The sequence below is a fragment of the Delphinus delphis genome, chromosome 14 (genome assembly GCF_949987515.2).
Source record: "Delphinus delphis chromosome 14, mDelDel1.2, whole genome shotgun sequence".
NCBI classification, from domain to species: domain Eukaryota; kingdom Metazoa; phylum Chordata; class Mammalia; order Artiodactyla; family Delphinidae; genus Delphinus; species Delphinus delphis.
The window spans coordinates 65629734-65647584 of record NC_082696.1 but is presented as its reverse complement, the minus strand read 5'-3'; the positions used below and the strand labels follow the sequence as shown (position 1 = coordinate 65647584).

Genomic DNA, 17851 nt, shown 5'->3' with positions numbered 1-17851 from the left:
GGGAAATTTTAGAATCTTATTTTTCTTATATGGTCTTTAAACTCTCCAATAGGAAGGTATCCTATGAGCCAGGAATTATTTAAGACTATTATGTAAGCTTCTGATTTAGAGCTTTAACAGAAAATTATTTACACTAAAGGAGGTACAGAATGAGGATGGACAAAAGAAGTAGTATGATAAATTATATTCCTTAAATAAATAACAACAATGTATGATAATACAGCTTTTGATATGTGATATAAGGCCTTTAAAGCAAATACTTTCCATGATCCCTGACAGAAGCTTCTCTTATGATACAGCAGGAATAGAACACTAATGGATTTTACTTCTTTCCAAGCGCTAGTTTTGTTTTATTTCTCTATAGTAATACATTATAGTGAGAATAAGCTGTAAGACCCCTGGGAGGCACACTAAGGGGGACAGGCATATAAGCATGTACTAAGCATCTATTGTGTGTCTGGTACTTTCACATGTTTTAAGAACCCTGGGGGGTGGATGTTATGGTCCCCACTGGCAGATAAGGTTGCTAAAGCTCAGGGAAATTAAGGACTTGCCCAAAGCCACACATCTGACCAGTAAATGTAGATTCTAAAGTCCATATGGTTCTTTAAAGAATCATCATCACATCATCTTGCAGCTGAAATTTTCCTTGACTGCAGCACTCTCCAAGAGAAATCTTGAAAACAGATCCACATCGGATACAATTCCAGAACGGGTATGCAGGCATACATGAGAATGTATAATTTTAGGGAAACACAGAAAGGTTCACCCAGATGTATTATAAAAAATAAATCTGTGCAGTCATCTGTAGAAATTTATTATCGGACTTCCCTGGTGGCGCGGTGGTTAAGAATCCTCCTGCCAATGCAGGGGACATGGAGTCGATCCCTGGTCTGGGAAGATCCCACGTGCCGCAGAGCAACTAAGCCCGTACACCACAACTACTGAGCCTGTACTCTAGAGCCTGCCCGCCACAACTACTGAAGCCTGCGCGCCACAACTACCAAGCCTGCACTATAGAGTCCACGAGCCAGAACTACTGAGCCCGCGCGCCTAGAGCCGGTGCTCTGCAACAAGAGAAGCCACCACAATGAGAAGCCCGTGCACCTCAACGAAGAGTAGTGCCCACTCACCGCAACTTTGAGAAAGCCCGCGCGCAGCAACGAAGACCCAATGCAGCCAAAAATAAATAAATAAGTAAATTAAAAAAAAAAAAGAAATTTATTATCAAGGTGGGTTAGCCTTGCTCAACAATATAATACAACAAAAAATGATCATCAATAAACAATATTTAAATGATTAATGATGATGTAGACCACCTGAAGCCAAAACACTTGAAACTGAAGAGGTCTAGGATTACTTTACCCTGCACTGCATTCAGTTTTATATGCAAGACAGAGTGAGAGAGTATAGAGTTTGTGTGTTTTTGGAATCAGATCTGGATTCAAAACTTGGTTATAGCAATTACTGGCCAGTGTAAGGGAAGTAAAGACTTAGGTAAATTTCTCTAACCCTCAGTTTATCCATCTGCAAAATGGGGCAAATAAAAAGTACCAAACTTATAGGGTTAAGATTTAAATAATATACATTAAAGGCACGAAATGGGTGCACAATAAATAAAAGGCAGCTGTTACTGTTAAAGTTCTCTAGATGATCTGGGCATAAGTCTGATCTGCCCAAATAAGCTCCTGGGAGACTGGGCCTTTTTGGTACTGTCAATGCACCCTGGCCAAAGACTACCACAAACACACCGGTCGTGGAGTTAGTTGGGTTTAGTATTTGCTGCAGTAAAGCAAAGTGCTCCCCCTGGGGCACTCTGGGGTGTAAGAGGGTTTTAGAAAGAGCTTACTAGAGGATCTGGGCTTTTGTTGAATGATTCTGAGGAGGCTCCAAAGAAAGAGGCGTTCACTCTAGATTGGCTACTGTCAGCAAGCAATGGCAATTCTACAGGGAGGGCAGTCTAGGGTCAGGGTAAAGCTGCATCTGGTAAAGAAGCATCAGTCACTCATATCCACTGGGAGAGGGCAATGTTTGTATTTTGTGGGTGGCACAGTGACCTTGTTTTTGTCTGTGCTTAGACAAAATGGTCTTGTTTTGTCTCATTTTATCATGGTCTCAGAGTCACTTTGTCTATTGGTGTTCTGAGACATTCTTTATGTCCAGCTTCTAACAACACCAAGGCTTTAGTATCAGATCAGTTCCTGGACATCAAGGGCAGCTTTTTTCTCAGCATCTTCTCAAATGGAGGCCAAATCCATTACATGTGCTTAATGAGCTTCCTGAATTAATTAAAAACCTTAATCAATTAATTTAAAAGTGAGTTGTATGTTGTGTGGATGCAATCTTTTACATGAATACTTACACAACCACTTTTAATTAAGAAGCTTGCTACGTTCACTATTCCTCCTCTCAATAGAAATGGCAGTATAAAAACAACCAATTTAATTTTAGTTGACAGATGAAAAGTTTAAGTGATTTTATTAAGATCAGTCTCGAATCAAGAGTCATAGTAGAAACTCTCATCAGATCACTTTCCCCTATGAGATGTGACAGTAAACTTCATTAGTAAGCTCTCTCTTTTCCTCTGATGGTTGTACTGACTGGGCAAATGCTTTTATGTTCTTTATCAATTTCCATGGCCAAGACAAACAAAAAACCCTGCTATGCATCTGTTTAATCACTGCTTAGCCAGATTTTAAAAAGAACTATACCTTCAATTTTGAAAATCCAGATTGTGCATACTTTTCTTCTTCAAATAATGAACGTTATTTTCAGTAGTAATTAAAAAGATTTAATGCTCATTTATCATAACATTTCCAGGGGAAAATGTTTTCATAGTATATGAGGATTACCATTTGTCATTCTCACCCCAAGTTCGTAATACTTAAGTAATTCTGAAAGAGCGGATCAATTTTAAAAACTGGCTAGACAATGGCTACATAGCACCTGTTTTAGAACAGGTTTTACCACCATATCAAACTCCCCCTCACTCTGAATCTCTTGGAGTAGTCCATGACAACTCATGCAGGTGACTGTCCCACAATCAAAGTCGGCCTCAGTTCCAGTGTTTCATAGATGAAAATGGTAATGATCGACGTCTCAAGTAATATGGAGTTTGTGAGGAAATAAGTTAAGGCTTGGTATGGTGAGGTGAGTCCAGAAATACAGCAATGCCTTTAATATAGAATACAGAGAAGAGCACTGGCACTGGCAGATGCTCCTGAACTGTCTTAGAGCAAGTCTCTCATTCCTAGTCAAAGGGAGAATACTTGGCCAGAGTTTCTCATAACTGGAATGTCAATGGCAATAGTAAATAGCATTAAAAAGACTGAGCTCATCAAGCCTCTAAGGAATCACAGCAAATACCAGATGTCAAGCTATCTGTTACTGAATGCCCTGGTTAATACTTTAAGTATTTGAGTGGGAGAAAGTGGGAAACTTCATTCAAAAGTTCTGGGATCTCATGAAAGCAGATATACTGAAAAAGCTGCTATTAAATAAATAAAACCAAGATTTAAGGTCACTTAATATCATAAAGTATATAATAAATTAATATGTATTATGTATATATATTATATGTACGTATGTGTGTATATATGTATTTGAGTATGTGTATGGGTATTGCGAGAAATAAAAATATTTCCAGATATAAATGAAGATCAAGGCTATCTATCATTTAAATATCTCAAGTGGTTTTGTTAGTTAAGTTAGCTGATGGCTAGAAAAGGTTTTCAAATATTTATTAATGACTACAAAGAATCTCTAAAATTTCAAGTATGTTATAAAAATGAAATAATAAAACACCTTTTAGATGAAAAGTACTGATACATTTTACCAGAAATTAAATCACATTATTTATAACATATAATCCTATAATTTTTCATGAATATGGACCATAATGTGGTATTTTTATTACTTCAGATGCATGCTATAGTCTTAAAATTTATTTCAGCAAAACTGAAAGCAACAACAAAACCTCATAATTAGTTTTCAATTCACTTTAAGAATGTGATATAAATTATATATGTTAAGTCTATTGACCTGAGTAACAGAAAAAGCAATGACTGCTACTTTTATATACTTGGTTGGTTAAAACTCTGCACTTGTCAGAAATGGCTTAAATTGCAGCACTGTCTGGGTCATCTACAAAGAGGTAAGGGGCATTTAGAAGAATATCCAGAAATATAAAGATGAAGAATAAAAACCTGAACAACTGGGATAGAAGACTTTCTAGAGTTTATCCATCTGCTTAGTAAATACTGTCCTAAAGATGTTTCACAAAAATATAAATCTAGGGGATATGACAAATTAAAAGATGTTAAAAGTCTGCCACGTATGTCAGTGCCTGTGATCCCAGAGGAGTGACATCTTTTGGGGAAATATTTATTCCCCTCATTAGTAAAAAGGAGATAATACTAATGATTCATTTTAGAGGACAATGTTAATGACAAATTGTTAAATTACAAAATTGAATACTTCCTTATTAAAGCATATATAAAAACCATATAACATACATAGAGCACTATTGAATTAATCAACATATTTTCACAAATTTTCCTTCAGGTTAAATCAATAATGGCATCTATACTGTTTTTCCCTTAAGTATTTAAGTTCCGGTGATAATGAATTTCTCTATCATAATTTTAGGTCAACTCATAAAACTAATTTTGCAGAGTATATATATATATATATATATATATATATATATATATATATATATATTATAGTTAATTCTTGATTTCTGCCCATTACTATTCTTCAAAGACAGAGAATTCAAATATTAAATCTTACCTGACCAGGTTCTGTTCCAGTAACAGTCAAGTCTTGGATGGATCTACGTCTTGGCTGCCCGTTCCCTTTTAAAAAATAAAAGAAGTAAAATACTGAAATCTACTTGAAGAGACAATAAGGGTTTAACTGCTACAGGAGAAAGTTGGAATCTGTTGCTCCTTGGATCTACACAAAATATTTGTGAGAAAAATAAGTGAGTTTATTGCCTAAAAAAAAAAAAAAAAGAGTGAAAGAAAGATGTAAGGAGAGGAAGAGAAACAGCTATAGTATTTTAACTCAAAAGTTGCTGGCCTACAACAAAGTATGTCCTGATACAATAACCACTCCTACTACACGAAGAGCTGCTGAATTCTCTTCTACCATCTTCTGTCATGTGTTTAAACAGATGAATGCTTGGGGGCTGGGGCTGATGACGGCATCTATTTCAAGGGCCTTACGTTACAGTTTCTACAGCAAGACAGCTAGCAGGTTGTAAGCCATGACTGACTTTAACCAATAGCAGTACCTGGTTTGATTCAGGGCCTGAAAGGATGCTTAGGCTTGCATTTATTACACTGAGTCACACTTACCTAATCCCATTAGTCTTTGTCAGAATCTAGTAATTTATTATTTGTGAACAACAACTCTTAATTTCCTAGTGGAGATGAATGACTCTCATTCCATTCCCAAATACACAGCTTGTTGAAATGGGCTAGTGTGTTAATCCTGCTTCAGGAACTTCTATGCTAAAAATAATTTAATTAAAAATCAGTTTATGAAAGAACTCTACACATGTAAGTCTTCAGTAAAATGGAATGAATTAAACAACAGCTTCACTCAGCACTTTTACTTGGGAATAGGGCTGTTTATACAGTATCTTCTAAGATGAGAGATCAGCTATCTAAAAGGAAACACCAAAATATTGTAAGTAACAGCTGACAAAAAAGTCAAAATTCTTTTGACTCTGAAAGCTGTATTATGTAATTTCTCAACTAGTGGGCAGCACTCAGATCTCGTACTCTATTGTGGCCTGATTAGAAGACAGAATTCATTCTTAAAATTTTGTATTTCCATAACCTTCAGTACCTTATTTAAACCAATCAGCAATATATTTAGCATCTTAATCAAGATGACCCTATTATTTTTTACATAAACTAAAAGGACCTTACAACAGAAGAATAATGTTTAATGCAATAATGCATGTAGTGAACAGAATAACTCAAATTTACAGCCACCTTGAAAGTATAACTCTTTTCTATTTAAAGCTATGTTTTAGAATTCTTTGCATAATCTTAACTCAAATTTATTTCGAGTTTCATTTTATTCCAAGCTCCAACTTTCAATTAAATTTGACATAACAATAAATTGCACATTTACTGAATCAGGCACATTAAGATATTTCTGTGAAAACTTTTAATTATCCCAGTTTCCAGAGGACAAAATGGATCCCTACCACCATGACTAATAAGCAATTTCAGGCACATTTCATTCTACACAATCATTCTAAAATTAGCTTAGATGAGACAGGCTTGTAAAAGTGTCTGGAATTCTCTTTTCAGATTAGCAACATTTGTGAATCTGGGGAACCACCCAGCACAGTGTCTAAAAATCAGTACATCACCATTGCAATAACAACAAAAACAAGCTCCAATCTAGGTGAGGGAAGGCGGAAAGGGGAATAAAATCTTTTAAGTAGGGTAAAGGAGAGCTGATAGTTAACAAATGCCTTAGAATGAGAAATCTTCAAGCTACATTATGAGTCAAAGCAAGCAATACTAGGTAATGCACTTTCATTAGCATAACCATGGCAGAAACCATCTGGCAAACAGTTCAGACAAAGCAAAAAAGGACTGCAATCAACAAATACTTGTTGCTCCAATATTAAGTTTTAAGTCATAATTTAGAAATATGAATGTAAAAAACATCAAGCTCCTATTATCGCAAATGAAAATTACTGGGTGTGTGCTCAGTAAATTTAGACTGATTTTGAATTTTTTGGTAACTAAACACTAATTCAGAAACTCACTAACTTTATACTTTTTCAGGGTTCTTTGATATGTGCATAACTATATTACACATGGCAGTATAAAGGAAAAAAGAAGTAGAAATGAGGGACAATATGATGTTAACAGATGCTTAATCAAGGAATATGAAACCTGTAAATGATGTCCTAAGTATTTTATTCTGTAACGAATTCTGGAACTTTCACGACTTCGGGTAGGGAACAAATGATATTTTTAAGAATAACTTTTCTAAGTAAGAGCAACAAAAGGAATAGACTATATCCCTAAGCCCCTCCCCCACCCAACAGGGTGGCTGGAATGGCAGCTGATAGGTCGATCATTTCTACCACACTAAGACAAAATCCATCTCTTCAAAAAGCTGCTCTTTTTAAGTACAACTGATTTCCTGAGCTGGTATTTGAAAGTCATCATTATAGAGTTCCTCCAGAGACTGCTGGATTGGGTCCCAGAGAGTAATTCTTGAGGTTTTTCTTATCAGTTTCCTTACCTTAACTACTTACATTTTTCTATGTTCCAACTTCCTGAAGACTCTCTTCATGTAAAAATCAACACATTTTCCTGGAGACATCTCTTAAATAAAATATTGGAAATTCTGATATTCATAAGTTTTGAATATTAAAAATTATGGGACACTATCCTTATGTGTAAAATACACAAGATTTAAAAAATTCACACAGCACTGTACACTGCAGGATTATACTACTGCTTCATGGTAAACTGAATATGTAATTTAAAAATATATGTTAACTGACACTGCAGAAATACAAAGGATCATGAGCGATTACTACAAGCAACTCTATGCCAATAAAATGGACAACCTGGAAGAAATGGACAAATTCTCAGAAAAGCACAACCTTCCGAGACTGAAACGAGAAGAAATAGAAAATATAAACAGACCAATCACAAGCACTGAAATTGAAACTGTGAGAAAAAATCTTCCAACAAACAAAAGCCCAGGACCAGATGGCTTCACAGGCGAATTCTATCAAACATTTAGAGAAGAGCTAACACCTATCCTTCTCAAACTCTTCCAAAATATGGCAGAGAGAGGAACACTCCCAAATTCATTGTGAGGCCACCATCACCCTGATACCAAAACCAGACAAAGATGTCACAAAAAACACTACAGGCCAATATCGCCGATGAACATAGATGCAAAAATCCTCAACAAAATACTAGCAAACAGAATCCAACAGCACATTAAAATGATCATACGCCACGATCAAGTGGGATTTATCCCAGGAATGCAAGGATTCTTCAATATACGCAAATCAGTGTGACACACCATATTAACAAATTGAAGGATAAAAACCACATAACAGTCTCAATAGATGCAGAAAAACCTTTCGACAAAATTCAATACCCATTTATGATAGAATCTCTCCAGAAAATAAGCACAGAGGGAAACTACCTCAACATAATAAAGGTCATATATGACAAACCCAGAGCCAACATCGTTCTCAATGGTGAAAAACTGAAACCGTTTCCACTAAGATCAGGAACAAGACAAGGTTGCCCACTCTCACCACTTATTATTCAATATAGTTTTGGAAGTTTTAGCCACAGCAATCAGAGAACAAAAAGAAATAAAAGAAGTAAAACTGTCACTGTCTGCAGATGACATGATACTATACATAGAGAATCTTAAAGATGCTACCAGAAAACTACCAGAGCTAATCAATGAATTTGGTAAAGTAGCAGGATACAAAAGTAACGCACAGAAATCTCCTGCATTCCTATACACTAATGATGAAAAATCTGAAAAAGAAATTAAGGAAACACTCCCATTTACCACTGCAACAAAAAGAATAAAATACCTAGGAATAAACCTACCTAAGGAGACAAAAGACCTGTATGGAGAAAACTATAAGACACTGATGAAAGAAATTAAAGATGATACAAACAGATGGAGAGATATACCATGTTCTTAGATTGGAAGAATCAACATTGTGAAAATGACTATACTACCCAAAGCAAGCTACAGATTCAAGGCAATCCCTATCAAACTACCAATGGCATTTTTCACAGAACTAGAACAAAAAATTTCACAATTTGTATGGAAACACAAAAGACCCCGAACAGCCAAAGCAATGTTGAGAAAGAAAAATGGAGCTGGAGGAATCAGGCTCCCGGACTTCAGACTATACTACAAAGCCACAGTAATCAATACAGTATAGTACTGGCACAAAAACAGAAATACAGATCAATGGAACAGGATAGAAAGCCCAGAGATAAACCCACACACATATGGTCACCTTACTTTTGATAAAGGAGGCAAGAATACACAATGGAGAAAAGACAGTCTCTTCAATACGTGGTGCTGGGAAAGCTGGACAGCTACATGTAAAAGAATGAAATTAGAACACTTCCTAACACCATACACAAAAATAAACTCAAAATGGATTAAAGACCTAAATGTAAGGCCAGACACTATAAAACTCTTAGAGGAAAACATAGGAGGTACACTCTTTGACATAAATCACAGCAAGATCCTTTTTGACCCAGCTCCTTGAGAAATGGAAATAAAAACAGAAATAAACAAATGGGACCTAATGAAACTTAAAAGCTTTTGCGCAGCAAAGGAAACATAAATAAGACAAAAAGACAACCCTCAGAATGGGAGAAAATACTTGCAAACAAAGCAAGTGACAAAGGATTAATCTCCAAAATGTATAAGCAGCTCATGCAGCTCAATATCAAAAAAACAAACAACCCAATCCAAAAATGGGCAGAAGACCTAAACAGACATTTCTCCAAAGAAGACATACAGACTACCAATGAACACATGAAAGGATGCTCAACATCACTAATCATTAGAGAAATGCAAATCAAAACTACAATTAGGTGTCATCTCACACTGGTCAAAATGGCCATCATCAAAAAATCTACAAACAATAAATGCTGGAGAGGGTGTGGAGAGAAGGGAACCCTCTTGCATTGTTGGTGGGAATGTAAATTGATACAGCCACCATGGAGAACAGTATAGAGGTTCCTTAAAAAACTAAAAATAGAACTACCATATGACCCAAAAATCCCACTACTGGCAAATACCCTGAGAAAACCATAATTCAAAAAGAGTCATGTATCACAGTGTTCGTTGCAGCTCTATTTTCAATAGCCAGGACATGGAAGCACCCTAAGTGTCCATCAACAGATGAATGAATAAAGAAGATGTGGCACATATATACAATGGAATATTACTCAGCCATAAAAAGAAACGAAATTGAGTTATTTGTAGTGAGGTGGATGGACCTAGAGTCTGTCATAAAGAGTGAAGTAAGTCAGAAAGAGAAAAACAAATACTGTATGCTAACACATATATATGAAATCTGAAAATAAAAAAGAGACTCTGAGGAACCTAGGGGCAGGACAGGAATAAAGACGTGGACATAGAGAATGGACTTGAGGACACGGGGAGGGGGAAGGGTAAGCTGGGAAAAAGTGAGTCACAAGAGGGAGGGGATATGAGGGTATAAGTATACATATAGCTGATTCACTTTGTTATAAACCAGAAACTAACACAACATTGTAAAGCAATTATACTCCAATAAAGATGTTTAAAAAATATACATATATATTAAAGTTGGCACAAGTTTCATATTCCTTTACTAGTTTTAACAATTCTGGCTGTTTTCTTTTTTTTTAAAACATGTTTTTGATGTGGACCATTTTTAAAGTCTTTATTGAATTTGTTACAATACTGCTCTGTTTTTTTTTTTTTATGTTTTGGTTTTTTGGCTGCGAGGCATGTGGGATCTTAGCTCCCCGACCAGAGATTGAACCTGCACCCCCTGCATTGGAAGGCCAAGTCTTAACCACTGGACTGCCAGGGAAGTACCTGGCGGTTTTTTAGAATAAAGCCTCCTTTAGGGTGGGGGTTATTTCCCCCCTACTAAAGGAAAGCAATTATTATCGATGAGTTTTGTTTTCTAATAAACCTACTTTATTAGGTTAGAGTTCAATTATTTAAATAAAAAAAAGTGATCTTGGTAGACCACAATATGGTGCAAAGAGACTACCTAAATATTCACTGTTAGGTTAGATGCACTTCCCTATTTAATTAGTCACAAATATAGAATTCTGCTGAAGGTGCAGTGGCTACCCTTGGCAGAAGCAGGTATAGTATATCTCAGTAGAGCTCTCCTTGGGCCTCAGTGTCCCTAAATAAAGGTTTACAGCTGTTAATGACACTGTGTGCAAGGTAGGAACTTGAAGATCTAGAAAAGCTCAGTTCTTTCTATCTCATGGTCTCTTCATATTGGCGCTGCACTATTTAAAAAGGGGAAGAATTGCACTAATAATTTACGTACATACAGTTATAGGAATGTTTACAAAGAGTACCTACTGGTTCTTGAACCAAATATAGTATTAGAAGGTTATATTTTCGTCCTGATGGAAAAAGCAAAGTGGTGCCCAGGTGTCTCTGCACAGCATCTCGGCCTCCAGCTGCCCAGCATTCTGCAAGGTCCTCACCACTCCCCTCCACCCCTGGCCCCCCCACTTAAATTACCTAAGATATTTGAAACTTCTGAAGGAGGGAAACAACACATAGGTATTAGAAAGCTAACTACCCATTTACTTTCTGTTAAATATTATGTTTGGCCTTTTCCATATTCTACTTATTCTACTTAACTATATATTAACACTTACTTTTGGAAAATACCCAATATACAATAGAGCTAAATGTACCTGACTGAAATTAAAAGTGAATGAATAGTCATTAAAATTTTCTCAGTTAAGAGATCTAAATGCAGCTGAAATCATAAGGATTCGTAAAGTTTCTTTTCAGCTTCAAGAATATTATAAACAAGAAATATCAATTAAATTCAGGGACCTGGGCAAAAATATTTTATATATATTAACAAGATTGACTCAAAACATTTGCATATTCAATCTTCTTTATCAAATCCTTAAGAACAGTACATGAGAGAGTACGTAATGCTCTTTGGTCAAAGCATTCTAAAATCCAAGTAAAAAGAGCTGAATAAACAAAAATCCATGATCTTATTAAAGTCTTAAAGGACAAAAAAATAGAAACATTTAAAGCAATCCAATAATATGCCACCCATTCTCTTTTCTTCAAATAAAAGTAATACAAATTAAAATGTACTGGTTGAAAAGGAGAAAGGATTATGCTTTTAAAACTCCAAGTTTTAATGGAAAACATTTAAGAAAGCCTATTTCCTTTCCTGGAAGTCTTATAATGTTCAATAAACAAATGCATTAGAAAACTATAGATCAAATGGTTTAAATTCTGGGCAAGAGACTTCTACATTTACATTAACTTTGCTTAGGTAGCACACCATTATTGGGCAGGATCTCCTTCACAAATGAAGAGTTAGCAAAATGTCATACTCTATTGGTAATTTGCTCTTAATAATATGTCTTGCTTGGTAAAAAGAAGCCAGATCGATCAATAGCCACTCTCTGTGGGCAGGGGAAAGTGGAAAGAAGGGTTATCCATACCAAAGTTTGCCAATACCTCTTTAGAGCCACGGTCAAGGTAGAAGGGGTACAAAATATTGTGTAGTCTGATCCATAGCAAGTCCTGAGGTATTAAAGGTCCATTTCTGCACGACCTGAGAGACTGTTAAATTGATGAATATTGGTGTTAGCTGTAAGTTGCTTGTTCTTCCTCATTTGTTGGTGACAGAGTATATAATAGTGTTGAAAAGCAAGCAAAACACAAGATTTAAATTTGCTGACCCTATGACTAGGTTAGGCATTTTAGTCATTATAAAGATATATTAAAAAAAATCTTTAGAGTAACAGTGTGTATTTAAAAACTTTTAAGACTTGGTAAGGTTTTAAAAAATGCAAGAAACAACAAACACTTCAGAAAAGATACATTTGTACACTGCCAATAAATACACATAAAAATTTATGTGATGCTTAAATGAGCACTCCTATTAAAAAGAGGCCGTTTATTCCAAGAGGTACATTAGACAGTATACTGCACTTGGCCAAAGGAAAATATTATTGAAACTACTTATCCAAAACAGATAAGATAAAAAGTATAGCTATATTTAAAAAAATGCTTACAAATGGGATCCAATGCTAATTAATGCCAGTTTGGATATATCAAGAAGTATCTGGTAATATAATCACAGGGCTTGTAGGGAAACCAACCTTGAGGAAAAAAATTCTAGAAGGTATTAAAAAATTGGGGGAATTAAATTTCATCCTCCTTTACAATTAAAATCGCCATGTAAGACATCTGAGATATTCCCAAAGCATGGGTTATATCTTTATGTTTAATTTAAAAATATAACCTAAGAACAAATTAATGTTTAGCTTTTATGTCCAATTGTTTCAATTCCAGTGCTTGCATCATTTTATTAAAGGAAGTGAAACTGATTAGGTTAATGTTTGAATATCTGGGAAAAAACCCAACAAGAATATTTAATAAAATGTATTACCGAATGATATTTCCATTTGAACAGCATTGTTACTCTGGCAATTAAGAGCAGAATTAAGCTTTTCTGACTCCGTAAGTATCCAATGTCATAAAAAAGCGTCTCCTGGCTGAAGAGCTCACTTAAATTTAATACAAACCCTAATGAAGTGCAAGGCAGAATTATTCTAACTTCTCTGACTCAAACAAAACAAGAGAACATGGATGTAATTTGGCATCAGAAGATCTAGGATGGGATCCTGGCTGTGTGACTCTGGGAAAACCATTCAACATCATCAGATCTAAGATTTTCATCTGTAAAATGGCTATAATTTTATCTGATAACCTAGTTATAAGACTTACGAAGGTAATTAAGATGATGTGCTTTGAACTACTTTATAGGCCACACAGCACATCTAACCAGGGTTTCTCAACCTTGGCACTGCTGACACCTCCGGCTGGATAATTCTTGGCTGTGGGAAGCTACCTGGGACATTGCAGAGCGTGTAGCAGCATCCCTGGCTTCTGTCCACCATATGCCAGTAGCATCTATTAGTTCTGACACTCAAAAATGTTTCCAGATGTTGCCAAATGTCCCCTGGGGAGCAAATGCACCCTGGAGGAGAACCACTGAGACTACTATTCTTTCTCCTCTTCTTTCTCCCTTGTTATCTTGTACGCCATTGGCTATTTCACCCACTATGTGTGGGTGTATCTGTTCTTAATGCTTACCCATAAGACCGGATTAAGATTATTGTGCCATCTGCCTCAATTTTCCTGATTCCCTCAAACGTTTAAGATAATCACAGCTCAGCAGTATGTATGTTTAAATGTTACCACTTCTTCGGTCAGAATATTATTCCCTTAAACTTGGGACCTTTCAGTGTAGAGGTAAAATGATCCTAAGTACTTTGCTAATTTTGAAAGCAGCTCATGACTCAATAAATAAAATTACTATGTGAAGAAAGGGTTAACGGTATTCTCTGAATGGCAACAGTGAAAATGTTGTAAAGTAAACCACTTTGATAACTAGAATAAAAGTGAATTACTCTAGAAATAAAATGGTTAGGTATAGACAAAATGGCCCCTAAGAATTGTATAACTTATATTTTACACATATCTGTTATATACAAATTTTACATGTATCATAGTTCCTGGCTGCTGGAGCTCAATAATGGTTTGTTCATTTATATAATAGGCACATATTTACTAAACACTATGTGTGAGGCACTGAGCCAGATACTGCTGGTGCCATCAATAATTAATCACAAAGGCATGGTCTCTATCCTCATGTTTCAGTTTACTGGAGGAGAAAAGAACTACTAGGCATTCAGATATAATCCAATACTATGCTAAAAGCACAATCCCAGGCAAAGGACAGTGTGCTGGAGCATTCACCTAATTACGCCCATGATTGTGTGGGGAAAACTATATTTCCCTGTCAAAATTTCAGGGGAAGAGGTGGAGGAAAATTTAAAGCAGAAGGGTAAATAAATGATGATTTTGATAACATATATTAACCAATACTGAAGGTCACATATGCCATTTAAGTTTCTATTGAAAATGGTGATTTAGATGCATCTGTGAAATGATCACCATAAGAAATAAAAGCAATTTGCCAATATGAGACATGGAGGTACCGTGTGTGAGCTGGGTATAAAAACACGTAATCTGCAAGAAGATTCTCCTGATAATACACAGGAATCAGAACTGACCGTAATTCTTTGGCAGGATACCAAACAAAACAGCAAATCTCATTTAGTTTTACTTCATTTCTGTTTTCTAGGTTAAGGCAAAACGGTATTTAGCAACTCTTTTCTCAACTTCATAGTTCACTTGTTCCCAACAGAAAGAGGCTGGGATAGAATGCCTAGAGGGAGCCCCAAAGTAGTAACGAAGGAAGGAAAGGAGCGAAGGACAACAAATATTTTTAAAGGATTTTTTCCTCTTTCTCCTGGGTGCAAAAAAGGTCTGGGTTCAGCTCTTCTGCTCACTTAAAAGATGAGAGGAACTTGGCAGAATTCTGGACTGGTATTCTCCCTTCCGTGAAAACGTTCACTTTACCTTCTATTTTATCCTCAGTTTTGGAGATGTGAGGTTTCCTGCCAAGCCCACTTCAGTGTAGATAAACGTATACAGTTTTTAATCTGTCTCCCTAATGACTGCATGCAAGGTATCTATTATCACGTTCTATCAAATTGGAGCAAGAAGCATTTTTTAAGTACCAGGGATCATTATTCCAGTTCCACAGCTATTAGACCGACTCAGGTGGTCTATGATACCTGATATGACGATCTCAGGGACATCCAGAATGTTGCCAAATGAAGCAGTTTTACGGTGGCCCCGTTTAGGCTTGGAAAAGGCTGCAAAAACACATATATACAGTATACATGCAAACAACTACAAATAGTAATAGAAAACGATGAACAAAAACAGAATACTTTTCAAATAGTTATGTTAATAACACTTCATGCAGAATGGCATGCAGAACTATCTAACTTTTCATCCATGCTTAGAAAAGGCGTGATTAAGGAGCAAACAACTACCAATACAAGATGTTTCACATATTGGCTTTAATTAGCAGGAAAAAAAAAATAGGGCCAAGACAAACAAAGCTGCAGGGTAATGAGAAAGCTAGATTTCAAACATGTTCATAGAAATAATCTACCTAAGTGAAACCACTGAAGTACAATGGGGGGGTCTAGGATGAAACTGGGAAGGAAAAGAAGGGTTAAAAAGAGATAAGCTGCCATATTTGTTTTAAATGAACAAACACAGGAATATATGTCCAATTAGGTGTTTCTTGAAGTGTGCTATAAAGTAAAATTCAGTGATTAAATGATAATTACTGAATCAAAGTATGAAATGTTTATGCTTTTATAATTGTAAATATTTAAACATACTTGTGGTAAACTGAATATTTATTGTAGTTTCCAAAGTTTAGGGTGTATTCCTGCTAAACTTGAAAAGTATTGAAAGGCTGGAAAATATGAACCTTTCAAAGTAAGACAGTTCACCAACGGATGTTCAACCATCTGTTTTACATTTAGGCAGAGAAAGGACAGGGTAATTCAAATGTGTGGTTATCTTTAATCTAGTGAAATAACACTTCTGTAAAGAATACTTATAAACCAGTACCTGACTAAAAAATTGACACAAGCAGATATAAAATTACTGTTATTACATTACAGAGCATTTCCTGTTTTAGGGTAGCAACCACTATTTGGCAGGTCTAACTTGAATGATATTCCTGAAATGAAAAAGGCTGCCGAAGTGTAAGCATGTGTTCCTGTGTACACTGTTCATTGGACACTACGCTGCGACACCCCGACTCCACACAGAAACGCTTGTGACTCATGGAGGCCAGGAAAGCTTGACAGTGGCTGGTGACCTCCATTCAACTTGATCGTTTCTAAAGACCCATCTGTGTGGCAGAGACTCCTGGTCACCAGCGCAACAGAACCCCAACTTTACTCAGGACAGCAATGCTCCTAGATAAAAGATTGCAGATCCTTCCTTCCCATGGAGGCACAGGGCTCTTCCTTCCCATCTGACCCTATCACTATGGCCAATGACATCTATGTGGGAGTTGTTAGGAGGGACTTCTGGGAATGCTCCTTAAAAAAGCCTGGGCATGAGCCCTTCCCCTAATTCTTGCTTCTTGATGCCAGGACTGTGGATGTGATGATTAGAACTGTAATAGCCATTATGGAGTACAAAGTAACCTTCAGGATGAAAGCCACACAATAGGGATTATGACACAGAGAGACAGAAGAAACCCAGTTACCTAATGATCATGGAGCCTACCTCCAGATTTGTTTGTGTGTGAAAAATAAAGCTTATATGTTAAAGACACTGTTATTTTGGATATTCTGTAATATCTAACTGATTCTAATGCTAACTAATAAAATAAGTGATTAGTTGAAGACAAGTATAGTTAGGATGGTCCTCTGGACAACTTCTTTCTGAAAAGAGCTTCACACAAAATGAAAATATTCTATTTAGAAAAAAACCATAAAGACCTAAAAAAAAGAGGACAAAAACAAAAAACCAAACAAATAAAACCCAAAAACCTGGTTAGCTAAGTTAAAAAAAAAGTAGGCTAATACACTTGGAAATATACTTGTATACACATATGTAGTTAAAAGACTAGAGGTAAATACACAAATTGTTTATCTCTGAGTGGGACAATTATGGAAGACTGGTATTTTTATTTGTTTATATTTCCACATTTTCCACAATAGAAATGTATTTGTAATCAGTTCCTCTCCACCCCTGGGGGAATCAGAAAGAAAACAATTTAACCCAGCATTACTAAATGAACCTGGTTAGAAAAGGTTAGAAGTTCACTCAGGTAACAAAACATGTAATTATTTTTGTGCTGATCAGTCTTTCTGACAAAATGGAATATAAATGCTAGCTTTTTCAAGATCAAATAAAATTACCGTGATTTTTATTTTACAATTAAAAGAATTAATCCTAAACTTAGCTACTTTTGCCACTGAAAGTGGGAGCAGCAGCAGATAGTAAGGCCAAATTATATTTGGATCTGGAGTACATTTTCCTGCTAATTTCAAAACAAAGCATTTGCTATTACTTGAGTTCAGCGCAAAATTCTAGTAGAATCACTGAAAATCCTCCAAAACATCCTGGTTTTGGCAAA

The 17851-nt window shown here is 35.9% G+C and overlaps 1 protein-coding gene across 2 annotated transcripts in view; it reads right to left on the bottom strand.

Moving 5' to 3' along the window:
• The window catches only part of MAP3K7 (mitogen-activated protein kinase kinase kinase 7), a 70264-nt gene that overhangs the window by 13906 nt on the left and 38507 nt on the right, over positions 1–17851 (bottom strand). The window contains exons 12-13 of one of the 2 annotated variants that reach the window (XM_060030224.1): positions 15471–15551; positions 4792–4856 (exon numbers count right to left, since the gene is read on the bottom strand). In XM_060030224.1, coding sequence (XP_059886207.1) covers positions 4792–4856; positions 15471–15551 — 146 coding nt within the window. The remainder of the gene's footprint in view (positions 1–4791; positions 4857–15470; positions 15552–17851) is intronic. The other variant, XM_060030225.1, reaches the window with a different exon arrangement.